This window comes from Catharus ustulatus, chromosome 14 (assembly GCF_009819885.2).
Source record: "Catharus ustulatus isolate bCatUst1 chromosome 14, bCatUst1.pri.v2, whole genome shotgun sequence".
Taxonomy (NCBI): Eukaryota; Metazoa; Chordata; class Aves; order Passeriformes; family Turdidae; genus Catharus; species Catharus ustulatus.
This window is the reverse complement of record NC_046234.1, coordinates 2,467,008-2,484,457: the sequence shown is the minus strand read 5'-3', so window position 1 is coordinate 2,484,457 and position 17,450 is coordinate 2,467,008. Positions and strand designations below refer to the sequence as shown.

General features: G+C 35.9%; 1 protein-coding gene across 4 annotated transcripts in view; it reads left to right on the top strand.

The window, feature by feature from the left end:
- Positions 1 to 17,450, top strand: part of FMR1 (FMRP translational regulator 1) — a 30,648-nt gene that overhangs the window by 10,790 nt on the left and 2,408 nt on the right. For 3 of the 4 annotated variants that reach the window (XM_033072293.2, XM_033072292.2, XM_033072290.2), the window contains 9 exons: positions 881 to 974; positions 1,063 to 1,179; positions 4,570 to 4,740; positions 4,843 to 4,921; positions 7,285 to 7,394; positions 10,568 to 10,654; positions 13,486 to 13,681; positions 14,957 to 15,136; positions 16,118 to 16,200. In XM_033072293.2, the coding sequence (XP_032928184.1) occupies positions 881 to 974; positions 1,063 to 1,179; positions 4,570 to 4,740; positions 4,843 to 4,921; positions 7,285 to 7,394; positions 10,568 to 10,654; positions 13,486 to 13,681; positions 14,957 to 15,136; positions 16,118 to 16,200 (1,117 nt within the window). The remainder of the gene's footprint in view (positions 1 to 880; positions 975 to 1,062; positions 1,180 to 4,569; positions 4,741 to 4,842; positions 4,922 to 7,284; positions 7,395 to 10,567; positions 10,655 to 13,485; positions 13,682 to 14,956; positions 15,137 to 16,117; positions 16,201 to 17,450) is intronic. The other variant, XM_033072291.2, reaches the window with a different exon arrangement.

Below are 17,450 nucleotides of genomic sequence, written 5' to 3'. Positions count from 1 at the left end.
CAAATATTGATATGGTTATGCTTCAAAAATAGAAAAGATAATTTTTGAACTGCAGTTTAATCCTGGAGGAAGAAACACTCTCTTCAAAATTTTAAGGTTTGTGTGTGGTGCAGATTAAGATTTTTATTCTTAGAGGTGTTCAGTTATGTTCACAGGTTAATCTGAATCCATTCTTGGTCTACATTTATTATTGGATGATGGCTCTGGGAATAGTTGAACAATAATGAAACCTCCCAGAGTATGAGACAAAGCCAGCTAGCTTTCTCCTATACCATGGACATGTTGTTATCATATAGATACAGCTCTAAAAGTCAGATTGATACTGACTCCCCTTGTTTACCTTCAGTTCACTTTCTGCTTTCATTGAGATCCATGTTATTACCTCTGTGTGGAATAAGTTATAAATTCAGGTTGGATTAAAACTTCCTGAAGTTAGCGTTACAGTATACAAAAGTTTCACTCAGTGGTGAGTGGACGCAGGAAACTTGGAGAAATCAAGCGCAGCATGAGATGAACGTAAGGTCATTGGAATGCTTCAGGGGTTAAAATGAAATTACACATTTTAATGGTTCATTATATGTTTGGAATCTTGAACTTCCTGATTATTTTAATTATAGCTTTTTAATGTACTTTTGTTTAACTTGTCATTTCACAGATATACATACAGAAAGTTTCTGAAATATTTCTAATTCTACTCATGTGAAAACAAATGAAATAAAAATGAGTAAAATAAATTAGAATGGAATAAATTAACACCTACTTTGAAAGGGAGAGCTTGGAAATCTTTATTTGTATTCTTTGCATTAGGGAATTACTTTTTGGCTATTAACCGTAAATACAGTGGTTACTATTTTTAACTTTGTTACTTTTTTACTTTCAGGTGTGCCAAAGAATCTGCGCATAAGGACTTCAAAAAGGCAGTTGGAGCTTTTTCTGTAACATATGATTCTGAAAACCACCAGCTTATTATTTTGGTAAGTACAAATATTTTACTGTACCATTGGCAGTGGTTTGTTTCAAGAGTCCATGTGTAAAGCACTGTTCTGTTTATTAATAATTCAGTCAATCAACGATGTAACCACAAAGCGGGCGAATATGCTGATTGATATGCACTTTCGGAGTCTTCGCACCAAGTTATCCCTGATTCTGAGAAATGAAGAAGCCAGCAAACAGCTGGAGGTATGTTAGTTGTTTTCTCTGAAAGAATTTGAGTGAAACATAATAAAAAAACCCTCGTGTGTTTCTTAGCTAGTAGGACATGCATTGAGGTGAAAGCAATGATGTACTGATAATAGTCTAGGGGGTAAAAAAGGCAGATGGAAGTGTCATCCAATAAAGGTGTTTACAGTTATAGGGCCTATTCTTTCAAGACTCATTTTCATCAGCAGGATTTTGTGGGGGATTAAATGCAGATATGTAGATACACATGTAAATGTATTTACTGCATATTTTGAAGCATAAAATAGCCTTCATTGCACGAATAATGCCACATATTAGGTAGCTTTGGAAATAGATGGGAGTGAATATGTCATGGTACTGATCGGACTAGAACTGGATCTAGCAAAATAGCAGCAAAAATGAGATTGGAACGGGTGAAAACTGATGTTGGTAGAGTGTATGAAGGGATAGGTTTGTCTATAGATAAAATGTTAGGAAATAACCTTACAGCAGATACAGCTTCTGATACTCCTGTGACTGGGGCGTGGGTGTTGACTGGCAAGAAGCTTGAGTCATACTTGTCCATGGGTAAAAGAAAAAAAAAAGAAAATAAAAAAAGTAGACTAGGAAATAAGGGGTTCCTTATACTCAGAATTAACATTTCTTCATGGTTTTTCTCTTATCTGCAAATTAGAAAAAAAAGCAATATTTCTGAAAACTTTTTAGATTCACTGTTAGGAGCTAGAGGTACCACTTAAACTACTGCAACTCAGTTTGACACAGTTGTACACCATCAGTGTTTTTACAGAGTGAGGTTTCATTCCACCTTCCCAGGAGTTACATGTATTTGAAGTGGGATGAAGTCCTGTTCAGGCCTCCTGTATCCAGTGGGTATACTCACTGTTACAAGTTCTCACTTCTGTTGTTCTCTCTGTAGTATCTTGATTTCTGTGTTTCAGAGCTGAAATTCAGGTTTCTTTGGGTTTTGAATTTTTCAAGATGAAGGATGGACCAATTTTTCCTCATTGGTGTTCCTTACTGAGCACTCCACTATAGGTCTTCAGTAATCATTCTTCTTTATCCTCCAGAGCTGACAGCTGTGTGGGCAGTTTACCTCTTGAAGTGCAAAGTATTATTTTGGAGGTGGGAAGAACAACAGCCTCTTTAGAGTTAATTCTCTTTACATGCCCCCACAAATGCATTCACCAACTGTTGTCATTGATTCCTTTCCCAAACTAATCTTGGATTCTTCTTGTCTTTGTGCTGCTGTGAAAGTCTCAAACTAGATTTGGTTCACTGGAAAACCATTGTTGCACTTCAGTTTCTCCTTATGCAGTACTTAAATAAAAGTTGTGAGATGAATATATACAGTTACAATTTATGTGACAAAAGTTGGCTGGTATTTTTAATTTTGGCATTTGTGTTTCTTGTAGTTAGAACAAATATAAAGTCAGTTGCATCCAAAGCTGAAAGGAAGAGCTTTAGACAATAAAAATCATACTCATGATTACTGTTGAGACACTGACATACCAACAGATTGCATGTGTCAATCTTCAGAAAAAATATTTAGTGAACACTTTGGGGTTTACTTCACTGTTAATAGCACCTCACTCTTTTCATCAAATAAACCTGTGTATATGTCTCATAGTCACTGAACTTTTAAAAGTCTGCTGCTTCTTTTCTTCTAGCAGTTTTACCTATTTTGTTTTGAGTCATTATCAATAGACCAGCTTCTTTTGTTGAATGGCATTTTTTTCTTCCTATTTCTTGTACCTTTTTTGGATATTATCATCTTGGCTTGCATGACTCTTTTTCTCAAACGTGGCTTTTAGAGCATCAAGTAAAAGAACTGATTATTTTTTGTTTACTTTCTTTCCCAGTGGGTGTGACTGAGCTGTTTTGAGTGTCTTTCACATACTAAAAAGCCTGAATTTACAAGTGTTTTGCATTCTCGTTTGTATTTTACTGTATCTAAGTAGAATTCAGTTATGGCTGCTGTATAGGTATGGCTACTGTATAGCTATTAATACATTACTTGCATAGGTGTTTCTTATTAATGTATTGGAGGGAAGTGGGATGCAGAATTTGTGATGTTTAAATAGAACAAACTTTGTAATAATTTGCAGGAAAGGTAATGATGTTTTAGTGCAGGCAGTAAAACTCTGGTTTGACTGTCAGAGCCAAGGTCCTCAGTGATGATGTAGCTTCATCTTTTCCACTAGTTAAGATAGTTAACAACTGATAATTGTCTTGGTCATACTGTTCTCTTGTTTGGCTGTCTATAAAAGATGTCAACTAGGAAATCAGCATTTGCATTATCTGTTAAAATGTAGAAATGTGAGCAGTTAAAAATAACTTTTGCTTTCCAAGTTGTCTGTAATGTAGCTACTGTAGTGCTTGACAGCACTCTCAGAGTATCTGAAGTATTTCATAACACATGGATACTTACACCACTATCTACTGTAACCAGTTCTTTGAAACAGTGATTTAGCACAGGATATTTACCAACAGCTTTAAGCAGGAGCAGGTCAGAAAGTAGTACCCATTTAGCTGGAACAGTACAGGGCTTCTTGTGGGCAATTCCTTGATGTTTTCTCAACATCTGTAGTGTCTCCTTTTGCTGACATTAAACTGCTAATTTGAAGTGTGCATATGTATGCCTTGACAGAAGTTACACAGTGCAGAAACATGGACAGGATTATCTATCTTGGCTTTTATCTTGTTTCTTCCTTGGAAAACACTTTTGCCTTAATAGATTATCACAATTGCAAATTCTCTTGTCTTCCCATAATGCATTGAACTATTGTTCCTTTCTTGTGTTCTGTTATGCTCATGCTTGTGAGTGCTCAGTATGACCCTACTGTCTTGGTAGACGTGTGATTCCTGGATGAAATTCTGGACATATTTGTTTTCTGAATTCAAACAATTTTTGTGTTGTCATGCATAGGCATGGATTCTTCTTTTGTTTTTTTAAAGTGAAGTAGATATCCAGTCGCTCTGTTTTACATGTAATTTTGTGTCAGTGGTTGAGTTATTACAGTTTCACCCACCTGTTGAAATTTGTACCTTTATTTTCTCAGAGATCATAAGGTTTGCTTTAATAATCACCACAGTTAGTATTTTACTACCTTATGAGTGCTGTCTTAATTAGTAACACCTGATAGCTGTTAAAGAGTAATTCAAAATAGAGGTGTCAACACAACTATGGGCCAGCCTTATGTTAATATTTAAAAGATTTCTGAAGGAGACTCCTTGGTGTCTTTGAAGCTAAAATAAGTGCAGTAAAGGGATTGATTAAATAAAAAGTAGGCTGAGCTCCTTATTGAAATTAGGCTTGAAATTTTTATTGGTTTCTTTCTCCAGTGTACTGGAGAGACAATCAAATTGAGCTGACATTAGAGTTTTTTTCAGAGTTCTAGGCAACTTGCATCCCGGTTCCACGAACAGTTTGTAGTACGTGAAGACCTAATGGGTTTGGCCATTGGCACTCATGGTGCTAATATTCAGCAAGCCAGAAAAGTCCCTGGAGTGACTGCCATTGATCTTGATGAAGATACTTGTACATTCCATATTTATGGAGAGGTGAGTTCCCTCCTTCATCATTTCAGAAAATACCTGAAAGAAATGAGCGAACAAAAACCTTGGGGAAGTGAATCTTGTTTCTTAGACATCTTTCTGTTGTAGGATCAAGATGCAGTGAAAAAGGCAAGAAGTTACCTTGAATTTGCTGAAGATGTCATACAAGTCCCGAGGAATTTAGTAGGTATGTTAGTTCTGGAGGCTGCCTTCATGATAGTCAGGGAAAATGCCTTCTGAGAACTGTGCTGTGCTAGAAATAATGTGCTGATGTGGAAGTACAAGACAGAATAATTTCTGGATTGAGCCAGAGAATTAATTACTTCCCCCATACATGTCCAGAGATTAGTTCAGCTATACAAGAGATGGATCTGCAGTGTCATATTTTCCTATATACTTTGAATAATTTCTTTGACTTATATTTGTCTTCTTTCCCTTGTCCTTTTACAGTATGTTTAGAAACAGCACTGTGTGATGAAGAAAATCTAAAATACTTCCATTGCCAAACAATAAAAAAGGGCCTTTAGAATATATGCAGCCCTGGTATATTTGGAGAAATCTTTTAATGAGCTTTTGATGCTACAAAGCAAAATAAAAATATGTGATTTCATTCAGTAGATAAGAAAAGAGCAGAGAAAATACTTTATAATATAACACAGTCCTAAAAGCAAATGCTTTAATAGGTTTGTCAGGGAGTGTATGAAAGCTAGTATTGAAGCAGTGTGAAATTCTGCAGTGGGACAAGTACTAAGAAATGTGGAAGCTCAGCTCTGGAATTAGTTAAAAGCTGTTGTTTTCCCTTCCTTATTCCCTCCTGGTTTTACTGGTGATAAGTGAAAATTAGAAGCTGCCATCATGATTTTACCTTGAGGTCTTAAAAATCTGTTTCTCTTTAGAACTTAGCAGTTTATTTTTTTGTCAGGTTTTCATTTCTACTCCTAATTCTTGACCTGGATCCTTTAGAATACAGCTTTGGCTGAACACTATGTTATGTCTGAAATAAGCTGTGTTTAATAGTTTGACTTTTAAAATTCCTAGTTATTTGCTTTAAAAATGCAGAAGGCTTTTTTAGATATATATACACTAATTTTTTTTAACCTAAAGAAAATGCAAATAACCACCTTTTTCTTTTTAATTATATTTTTTAAATTCAAACTGAAAAAAAAATCCAAACAAAGAAAAAACCCACCCAAGTTTCGTTTTGTTTCTTTTTTTTTAAGACTGTATGGACATTTTTATTTGAAAATATTTGTGTGTGTGTTGCCAAATCCTCACAAAAACTTTGATTGGAGTAAGTGATGTAAGTTGTGGAGGTTTTGGGGCTTTTGTTTGATTTACTTTTTTAAGTCACTACCAAGTGTTTTTCACATCTATTAGTAAGGTGCTGTTCCACTTGCCAGCAATAGGTAGTGAAATAAAATACTCAGGTAAAGTGCTCAGAAATAGTTTTTGAAACTCAGAACAGTCTTTGTAATTGAGGAGGAACTTACTGTCCATATTTTGTCATGTTTTCTGCAGATATTCATGTCAGAAAAGTTCAAACACAAAAATTAGAATTCATTTAACTTTGAGTGATAGGAGCAACAGGAGTCTGTTGTGACTAAAAGTGGCATTTAATTTCTTCTTTGCTAATTAATTGTATCAGACAAACAGTAGCTTATATTAGCATATATATAGCATATAACTTATATGTTAAGCACTTGGGGTTTTTTACCTCTATTTCAGTGATGTGCCAATAAAAAAATATCATGTTTTAAGTTTTCCAGCACTTTGTTAAATAAAAATACTTTTTTTTTTCTTACATGCAGAAAACATCTTTGACATTACTCTTTTAAGCTTTTCTTGAAAACTGTGGTTGAAGGATGTGGCCCTCCCTCATCATGTCCCAAGCAGCTTAGTTTTCCTGCCAGTTTTCAGAGTACACATTGTTTTGCTGAGATTGGAGAGTACTAAATTTTCATTTTCCCTGTCTCACACTAGAATGTCAGCTTCAGAAGATACATGTCTGCGTTACTGGCATTGGAGTATAATTCCATTTTTATCTTTTTAGTAAATTACAAGCTACTGGCAAAAATGTCTAAAAACCTCACTTTTACAGAATTTTACATGTGCCTCAAACAGTATCTTTGGTAGCATTTGATCATCTAAAATTTTGTAAATGAGCTAAGTTTTGCTTACACAGGAAGTAGTTACAGCAAATGTTATGGCACCGTAAAAGGATTTTTGTTTGTTTTGATTGGATATTTTAAATGCAAACAGAAATGTTCATAATTCACTGAAGTTACTTTAAACATACCAAAGCAAAGCCAAATAAACAATCAAGGAAGATATTGTATCTGTGATCAATGTGTTTTATAAGTTAACACCACAAGCTTATGTTGGCATTTTAGTTTGTGGCTTGTTAGCTAAATCTTTGTTGTAGACACTTAAGGCATTTTGGACAAGTTCTTGCGCTGGTACTTAAATAGTCTTGTCTGATTAGAGTACAGCAACACTCTCAGGTTTGGGGAAGACCATAAAAATCGAATGTTCTGTATGTTCTTTCTGTAGGAAAAGTAATAGGAAAAAATGGAAAACTGATTCAGGAGATAGTGGACAAATCTGGCGTTGTAAGAGTGAGAATTGAGGCTGAAAATGATAAAAATATTCCACAAGAAGAGGTATGTTTTCAGTTAATACAATTTTTCTTTTTGTTAATTGTTTATATTCTACCCAATGTTAAAATAAATTCTTCCTTGTATCTTTGTAGTGTTAAGATAAAGTGTTGATTAATGTGTTTTCTGATGGATTCTATCTTTTCCTATTAGTGCTGAGGGGCATTTTTTTATAAATTCCTCTGTGTTAGAAAAATGCTTTGTAAAATTTATTGGTGCTGCACCTTCTTAGTGACTTCATGTTGTTACTGTTGGAAGCAATGACATTTCCCAGCAGGCTATAAATTCATATATATGAAACCTGCTGGTTTCATTCATTAATCTGCTTTGAGTTTAATTTCGTAGTTTTTTACCTGGTTTAATTTTTCATTAGCAATTTTTCTTCTGCTGCATTGAGGGGCAAGGTTGTGGTATGCAAAAAAAACTTAAAACATGAAGGTTTTAACATCTCAGTGCAAAAAGACTCCCTGCAGATTCAGATATGAAATGTGCTTAAAGAAAACTGAACTGCCTTTCATTTACCTCAAAATCCAAATATGTACCAGCTAAGATCCTTTGCTGCTTTGGATAAGCTATGAAATATGGTTTCTGGAGCCCTTATGTTCTTACTTGAGTAGTTATTTCCTCTGCTCTTTTATCGTTGTAAGACTTACTGAAAATCCACAATCCAATTTCCGTCATTCTGTACAGAGGGGCTAAGCAATTACCTAAGGGTTTTCTACTATTTTACTAGCTTTATATCTGTCTGAAAAGGTAAGTGGTCAATATTTAGATGTAAAGGTTTCACTGGTCTGTCGTATTCCATTTCTAAAGATAAATTCCTACGGCATAAAATGGAATTAGTTTAACAAGCATGAGGGTGCTGCTATTGCTGCAGGCTAGAGAATCATAGAAGGGTATAAGAGTTAGTACTCATGACTGCAGGGAGTATGTCTGGCTTTTCTTCTTTTTTTTTTAAATTTTTTTTAATTCTGACTTGAAAAAGCTGATTTGCTTACATTTTTCTGTCCAAAATGCAGCTTTTAAGGATTATCTTGAAAGGTCTTTCTTACCTGTCAAGCTCTGCATTCGTATTTCTGTTTTACTGGCATTACTTGCACTGTTTCATGTGTTAGTTGTGTCACGCCAGGTGCAATAGAGAAATCTGAGATCAGACTTTGACAGGTAAGAGTTAGTACTTGTAAATTGAATGCAGCTTTATTTCGATGATGAAATCCAAATAATCTTCCCATGTGTGAATTTGGATATTGCATTCCTTCTTGTAGTGGAACAGTACTTCAGTTAAATTTTAATACAATGTTTGGTTCTTTTTATGTGACTGAGATGTTAGAATACTGCCCATTAGTTTCAAGTGCAGTTTTATACATCTCATAATTTTATAACAGGCTGTCTTCAGGCTTTTTATATTTTAAAATGAGATAGGTACTGTTTGTTACAGTAATATATATTATTTTTATCTCTAAATTTATTATACACATAAGATCTGCTCCCCACTTGTTATGGGGAACTTCCCCAAGTTGAACATAGGAACTTTTGTTTTGAAGACAAAAATAAGGTTCAATAAATAAGCACTTTGCTGCTTTCGTGTGGCTGAAATTGCTTGACATGGTTACCAGCTCATATTCTTAATAGCTGGCTTTGTTGTACCTTGTATCCACTGCCAAAAGCAACGCAGGCCATTTCCTTAAATGCCCTTTTAAATCATTTGTCTAGTCATCATTTAATAATTGATACTGTGAGCTAGTTAATGCCAGTTTAGTAGAAATTTCACTGCTCTTTATCAGGTTGTATAAAATATTTATGAAACTTAAAATACCCCAGATAATAAAACATTTCAGTCAACAGTGCCTGTGGCTAAAGAATTTCTAATGCTCATGAATGTCGGTGTTAATGCTGAGGTTCCTTAGGACTAGAGGACTGTGTATATATTATTTTTCCTAGTTACTTAATGTAGATGTATAAGGTCTAATGTATGGTTTTTGTCTGTAAAAGAAATGGAGGGTGAAAGAAAACCAAACACATCTTAAAAGAGGAGACAAATTATAGACTGACCACTCCTGGGCAACCTGAGCATACTGTGCTTTTAATTTTTAAGACATTTGTGTCTCAAATAATTTCATTTCTGCAGCAAACCTTTCTTTTGCAATGCAGTTCTGTAAAGGGTGTGTGTACAGTGAAAATTAAAGGCTTTTTTAGAGGTAGTGATGAGATAGCAAAACAATATTTGAGATAATCAGTAGGTGTGCCAGGCTCTGGTCTGCAGCGGCATGGGCTTCAGCAGCTGAGTGCTGGAGATGCTGAGGTTAATGTCTGCAGTCCACAGTGAAGTTTCTCTTGCCCAGGTGATGCTGCAGCTGCTGAACAGTCAGATTCACTCCTTGGGCCTCTGTGGGCTGCACTCACAACTCACCATGAAATGCTGCATGGACCTGTCTTAGTGTGAGAAGTTTTGGTGTAGAAATTGTCTTTTTATTGCTAAGGTTTACTTTGTTTTCCACACTCAGTGGGGCTCTTTTAGATAGTTTATTTTTTACCTGCTTTGGCTGCCTAAATTAATTGTTAGGTTTTTTGTCTCCCAATGCCATAATTTCAGACTTCAGAATTTCCAGATTTGTATTTTCTGTGTATTTATTGAATCACTTAACATGCTTGAAGGGTAGAAGAACTATAAATTAGAAATCATCACCTGAATGCTAACTCTTTCTTAAATATTTTTTACTTTTTTTTTTGTTTGTTTTTTTTTTTGCAACTGTAGAGCTATTCAAGAAGGATCAGGTTTTGTTTTGTGACAATGTTAATTTGATTTACTTTCTTAAAAGCTCAAAAGTAGACTAAAAGCAGCTGATGTGAGAGAATGGATGCCGTCAGCAGAGGTGGTATTTTGAAGGGAAGAAACAAAGTGTTCTAAATGGCTTCTTCTTCACTTGTTCAGAAAAATAAATACTGACTTTGTGATGCAAATTATCTAAATCTGCCTATTTAAAAAAGCTCTTTGCTTGAAGGGAATTAGACTACATAGTGTAGTCAATGTCAGAATTAAAATATACTGTTGTCTCACTTTTTCATTTTTGCTTATGTATGGTATAAGAATTGTTTTCAAGTTTTACAGTAATAAATTTGGTTCTGTTCAAAATTTGATGCTTAATCAATAACCAAAGCCTGTTATTACTGTATTTTAGGGAATGGTACCATTTGTGTTTGTAGGAACCAAGGATAGCATTACTAATGCAACTGTTCTTCTGGATTATCATCTTAATTATTTAAAGGTGAGGATAATAATGCTGCTTTACCACTGTTTTTTTTCTATCAATGCTTGGGATGGTAACAGTGTGATGATAATCTGTTCAGGTCCTGAGGCTGTTGAAAAATTAGTATTACAACAGATTCTCTGTCTAAATATTGAATCTTTTTAATAAAAGAATAATTTGTCTGAAGAATGGAATGGCAACTTTTTTCAGGATGCAAATTACAAAAGAGTAGGAAAAAAAAAATCTATGTCAAAATGTGCTGCCAATTTTATATATGAGAGAGTAGTCAGTCCTTCATGTAACTGCAGGGCAAACAGCCTTCCATGCAGAATCTTGTATAGCGTGGGCATTTTTTTAACACAAAAATGCTAGACTACTTTTTCTGTGATGAACTGACTTTTCATACCCAAGTGTGAGTCGTAGGCAACTCAGCTTTATATGTTGTGTTGGCTAATTGGCTCTATAACTTCCCCAGTAGTCTGTGATGAGTGGCCTGTTGTATAGGGAACAAAAAATATCCCACATTGTTGCTTATAGTTACATTTGCCTGTGGTGGTTGTGGCCAGGTGCCCAATCTTTGATGGCAGGACCAGATCTAACAGCAGGGACAGCTTTGAGTTTAATTGAATGAAGTCTTGCATCTCTTTGGAAGCATTCAGACTGTTCCTGATTTGCAGTGCAGTAGCTATCAGTGAATCTTTTAGAATACTAAAATTTCTATACATTGTTAAACTTCTCAGTGCAGGTAATCGAAGAAGTCAGGAGAAGAAGCAACTTTTGTTTTCTTACCAACTCAGTCACTTTACCTTTTAGTCCTGCTTTTATCTATACTCTGGAGCAGAGGCACTGCAGCTCTGCAGCTGTCTCAAAGCAGAGGCAGAGAAGGACTAGATGAAAACTAACACCAAAAATCAAGTTCATTTCTTGCATGCACACTATGATTTGAAAAGATATTTCTGGTTTAAACTTCTTTGGCTGCCTAAAATGGGTACTTGCATGGGAGTTGGTACTTAAATGGGTACTGACGTGATAGTGGAAAGTGTTTAATAGCTCAGCAATTTTATTTTAGATTGATCAGTTCTTCATCAGCTATGGTCACTTTGTCTTAGTGCTCTCCAGACTTCCTGAACAGAAGGTCACAAATAGATGTTCATCAGTCTATGTTATAACTACTGGATAGATTCTCATCTTAGGAGTTTTATCTTGACCTTCTCATCCCATTAAACATAAACACACAAAATGTTGTTATCTTAGAGGCCTGTTACCTTAATGACTCAGAGTAATGTCCCCCAGTTCATTGACAAGTGGGACAGACTTGTTCCTCTAAGATTTTCACATTTTTATGCCTTCAGGCAAAGATTATTAAGGAAACTTTTTGTAAAAGATACATAATAGTGCATCAACATCAAATGTACTGTATCAGCTCAGAGTCATGAATTTCTTCGTAAAAAGAAGAAAGCAGACTTGGCTGGAATGATTGTAGTGAATTTTCAGGATCTTGAGAGGAAAGACTAATACCAGGATTCACAGCCCCAGACTGCATGAAGGTGGACTTTGGCCTATTCAGGGATCTGCTTGGAAGAATCCCATAGGATACATTCCTGGAAGGAAAACTGGTTTGGAAGAACTGCCTCTTAAAGCATCACATTCTCTAAGCTCAAGAATAGTCCCATCTTGTTAGGTAGGTGTTGACACAAAAGTAACCCTAGGCCTGCAAGGATCAACAAGGAACCCGTGGCTAAATTAATATAGAAAAAATGAGGATACAAGGAGTAAGGTAAGGATGACTCAAATGGAGTATAAAAACACAGTTAGAGTGGGCAGGGATGAGTTTGGGAAAGCTGAAGTCCGTCAGGAGTTGAATATGGCAAGGGATGTTAAGGGAAACAGGAAGGGTTTGTGCCGTTATATTGGCAGCAAAAGGAATACCAAAGAAAATACATGCCTGCTGCTGGATGGAGGAGGGAACTTGCTCACAAACAGGAAGGATGAGGTACTGAATGTCATCCTCAGTTTTGGGGTTTTTATTTACAAGATTTGTCCTAAGGAACACCAGCCCCCTGATACCAGTGGGAGAGTGGAGCAAGAAGTCTTAGTCTTCTTAAAGGAATATTGAGTTAGGCAACCATCTTAAGCAGAAGAGATACACACCAAGTCACTGATGGGGTGCATTCCTGAATAGCAGAGTCCTAGCTGGACTAGGTGACCTGCAGAGGATGCAGTGTCAGAATGAAACTTCTATCAATAGATTTCTCCTGAATTAAGGGAAAAGAAAAGGAGATTGCCGCTCTGCTGATGTGAGCTAGATAACATCTGAAACTGGCAGAGGTACTCCTTGAATATGCATTGCTGTATCTCTTACTTAATTGCATATGGTGAGGGTGCTGTGTGCTTGTGCCTCTTTGCCCGAGTTACAGCACTCCTCTGTTTTTATGCTTTTTCCAATTCCTCATACTGTTTATTATCATTAGTAGTGTTTTGCACCAGAGTACCCTTTTTATGAAACAATACTGTTATATCAGAAGTGTTTAACAACTTGAATATTTCTTATGTGCAGCAGTGTAAAGAGCTTGTGTTCTGATCTGAGTGCTTTTTCTTGATACATGTTTTAAACAAACCTAATCTTGTCAACTCTGCTACAGGAAGAGTTGTGCTGGTAGCATACAGACTTGGAGAGTTTAAAGTCTTTCTGTTGAACAAGTTATTCTGAAAGCTGAGTTGCTGTTGGAGTATTAAATAGATGATCAGTTGCAATATTTCAGTTTTTTTCTTTCTGAGGCCTGCATGTGTGCACATGCAGATGGTTAAATAGTGGTCGTACATGACTTGCTGGGCTTGTGTTTGCACAGGAAGTGGACCAGCTGCGTTTGGAAAGATTGCAGATTGATGAGCAACTGCGACAGATTGGAGCTACTTCCAGGCCACCCCCGAACCGTACAGATAAGGACAAAGGGTACATGACCGATGATGGACCGGGCCTTGGCCGCGGCAGCCGCCCCTATAGAAACCGCGGGCACAGCCGGCGTGGGCCAGGCTATGCTTCAGGTAGGTACCTACAGGGACGCTTGCACTTCTCACCATGACCTACTGATTTCTTGGAAAAGACTGGACTTAGAGCTATTAAAAATGCAGCTAATACTGAGTATTAATATTTGAAGATTATATAGAGCTTTATGGTGTAAGAAAATACTTGGAAGTGTAGTGCTTTTCTGTAATCTGCACTGATTTCCATGCAGTTCCTGCTTCTTACAGCATTCTACATTACGGAGAATATCTAGTTACTCCATAACTCCTTAGGGTGAGGATTTTTATTTTATTTATATTTTGAACAACGAAGTCTCTTATTATTTAAACCTGTGTGAGTCTATCCTAATGTAAATGTTTATGGGTGAAAATGCTGTGTAGCTCAATTTACAGAAAAGCTATTTTCTTCATATTAAATTGAACTTTTATGTTTTTACTCGAGGACCGTAGTCACTAAAATAGTGTGTTACTCTTCGAAACCTTGGATAATTCATTAATGAGTAGTTTTCCAGATTGTGCTTCTTCAGAGCAATCTATTACTTCATTATCCATAATGTAGGTCTGCTGGTTTTTGTCCTGACTGAAAGGCCTATAGTGTGAGCTTTATAAGAAAATCTTAGCTTGTGTTCTGCATAATGCAAAATTAATTAATGGTTTTGTGACATTTACTATTTTTAGAATATGTGAACTCACCTTGCTAATAATACGAGTTATGGGGGAAAATGGGGATTTTTGTCAATAAAGGTGATCTGTTCATTGGGAAAGTTGCAGTGGCCATTTATTTGATTTGATACATTTCTAGCATATTGACTTTGTTCTCTGCTTCTGTAGTCTGTTGCAGGCTGTTTCATGATGGAATTGTTTTGTTTTCATAGATGAGTTGCAGTGGTGAGATGAGATAGGACAGGTTATATTCAGAACTTTCAGTTGTAGAAATATGAAGGATTCTAGTCTACTACACTTACGTTTCACTAATATTTTATTACATTTTGTAGTATGTTCAGTAATCTCTTGATATACTGATAACATCAATTTGAGGCATGTGGCACATTTAATTATTTAGCCTTAAACACACAACTAATTTTTATTAGTTTGTCTTGAATTTTGAAGAAGTAATATATATTATGCACCTTTGTGTTACATATACTACAGAGTTTGGGAGGCAAAAACATCCCAAAACTGTCTATTAACAAAGAAAAGAAGAAGAAACTTAAATATATACATCTTACATTCTGCTGTAGTAATTTCATGCTAAGCTACACTGGCATGTTTGGATTTTTTTCACCCTCTTGATAGGAACTAATTCTGAAGCATCAAATGCTTCTGAAACAGAGTCTGATCACAGAGATGAGCTGAGCGATTGGTCGGCAGCCCCAGCAGAGGAGGAACGGGACAATTACCTGCGCAGGGGGGACGGACGGCGGCGTGGCGGCGGCGCCAGAGGCCAAGGCGGGAGGGGGCGCGGAGGATTCAAAGGTAAATGGTGACTCCTTTTGGAAACAGGTGTTGGTGTGGGAATCCTAAAGCATGCTCACTTCTGCTAGCTGCTCCTTTCCTCATCTGTTCCAACTCCTGACTTCTCTTTGTCAACCTTTTCAATGGAGTATTTTGTTTCAGATGTGTTGAACATTGAGCAGAGGGGAATAATTCTTTTTGATCTGCTTTATTTTGGGGCGTTTTCTCTATTACTTGTTTTCCTAAAATGCCTCTTGACTCACCTTAGTGCCCTGTGCTATCACACATGGATGTCAAGAAATCAATTTATAGTTCGTCAGTAGATACAGAAAAATATTTTAATATCTGTATTACTGATTCAGCTGGCCATATTCACATCTTCTTGTATTTGATTTTCATGGAACATGATAATATTGTAATTTACGTGTTCAGTGGAAAGGACCAGGCAAAAGTAAGGTGGGAAAACTTCAGAAGGTTAAATATATATACTTGAACATACGATATTTCATTATACTTATTTTGTTTTACATTTGCTGTTTCATTATATTTATTTGTTAAAATACCTTCTTCTGCAACTCTGCTTATTTCTTGAAATGTTTTTTTTCAAAGTATAAGTTCCAATTAATAAGACTTTTTTGTAAGAAAGTAAGGTATGATTTAGGAAGCTTATATAAGCCATTGAAAAATGAAGTGAAGGTATTAAACACTGCTGATTGTACTTCTCCTGTGTGGTTAATTATTTTGAGAAGTGAGTTTTTTTCAGTCAGGAGTCAGTCTTTTTTAAACTGTGGTGGTTTTAAACACTGAGGTTTTGTCTGCATTATAACGTGAGAATATTTTCTTTAGTGATTCTGGCCCATATTTTAAGAACTGTTATATATTATTAATAATATTTGCTCATGAGACAGGAAATTCTGAATTCCGTACTGTGCTTGTGTAAAATTGAAGTGGCAAAACATCATGTCTTTGTTGAACGACTTAGTTGGTAATTTCTTCTTCCAGGCAACGATGAACAGTCGCGAACAGATAACCGTCAGCGTAACTCAAGGGAGGCAAAAGGCAGGACAGCAGACGGGTCTCTTGAGGTAACTCTTCTCATACGGGAAGTCTGTGCTGTTAAAATTGCATTGTGTCATATAGCAATAGAGTCTTCAAGGTTGCGAGTGACACAGTAGCCTTGTGATTCCAAATTCTTTGTCCTCCAATTCACATCTACAAAAGTTGTGTTACAAAATGACACAGATTCTCAGGACTCTAAATATATCAAGCAGTGTAAAGATGCAATTTTGTAATGCCTGTCTGGTGAAAAACTGATGACAAGTCCCAAGGATTTACTTGAAACCAGCTTGATTTCAGTCTCTGTTCTTAATAGTGCTTTGGTTTTAGCTTTTATTTCTTGCTTTGTTGTGTATTGTTGTCTATTTTCTATGTTCCCGTGGGAATAAAATCCTTAACAATATATGAAGAGTGTGTTGTAGCCAGAATCCTCAGAGTAAGAAAGATTAAACTTAGAAACTACCTTCACTACTTCAATTTGCAATTGAAGGCTATTCAGTCTAGTAAGCTAAAAAAGCATGTCAAGAAACTTCTCAAGTAACAGATTTGAAATATCTTGTAACCTTGCATATTTTTAAGCTTTTTATAAAGATATTTATACAATTTTTTGCAAATGTTTTGTTTCAGGAAGTTATCAAGCTGATACCTTATATATGTTAAGTTTCCCCACATGGAAACTGTTGTTGCTTCAAATGGTAGCTTGCAAACCTTCTACCACCTCTTACCGCATAGAATGAGTTGAGTTGGAAGGAAGAAACAAATAGTAGCTGCAAGCTGCTGCCTTGGCATGGTTTTATCAGAAGTCATGTTTCCAACGGGACATAGAGATAACTCTTGGCTTGGTTTTTAGAGCGCCTGGTTAAGAAAAGGACAAAATGGTGACCAGATGCTTAGTTTTTGAAATGAGAGTTCTGAACTTAAGGGTGTAGTAACTGAATATGCATCTGAAATGCAAACAATTAACTTGGCAAAACAAAAAATAAATAATGGCCATGTCAGTTTTATAATTAATTAGTAATTACCATACAAGGTTTGAAGTAGGCAGTAAGGAAGTGTGGTGCTAGAAAAATAACTGTAAGACACTTAAATCATTTTATATGTTCCTCCAAGATTTGGATGCAGTGACATGTTACAAGAGAACAAGTACTTGCATGTTGTTCAAATCTGGCTGATAAAGTTGTAAAAATCTTGTTCCATATCAAGGAATAAGCATTTGCCCCCTTTACAAGCATAAAAATTTGCTTTCAACATGCTCTTTTGAAATTTTTCATGACCACTT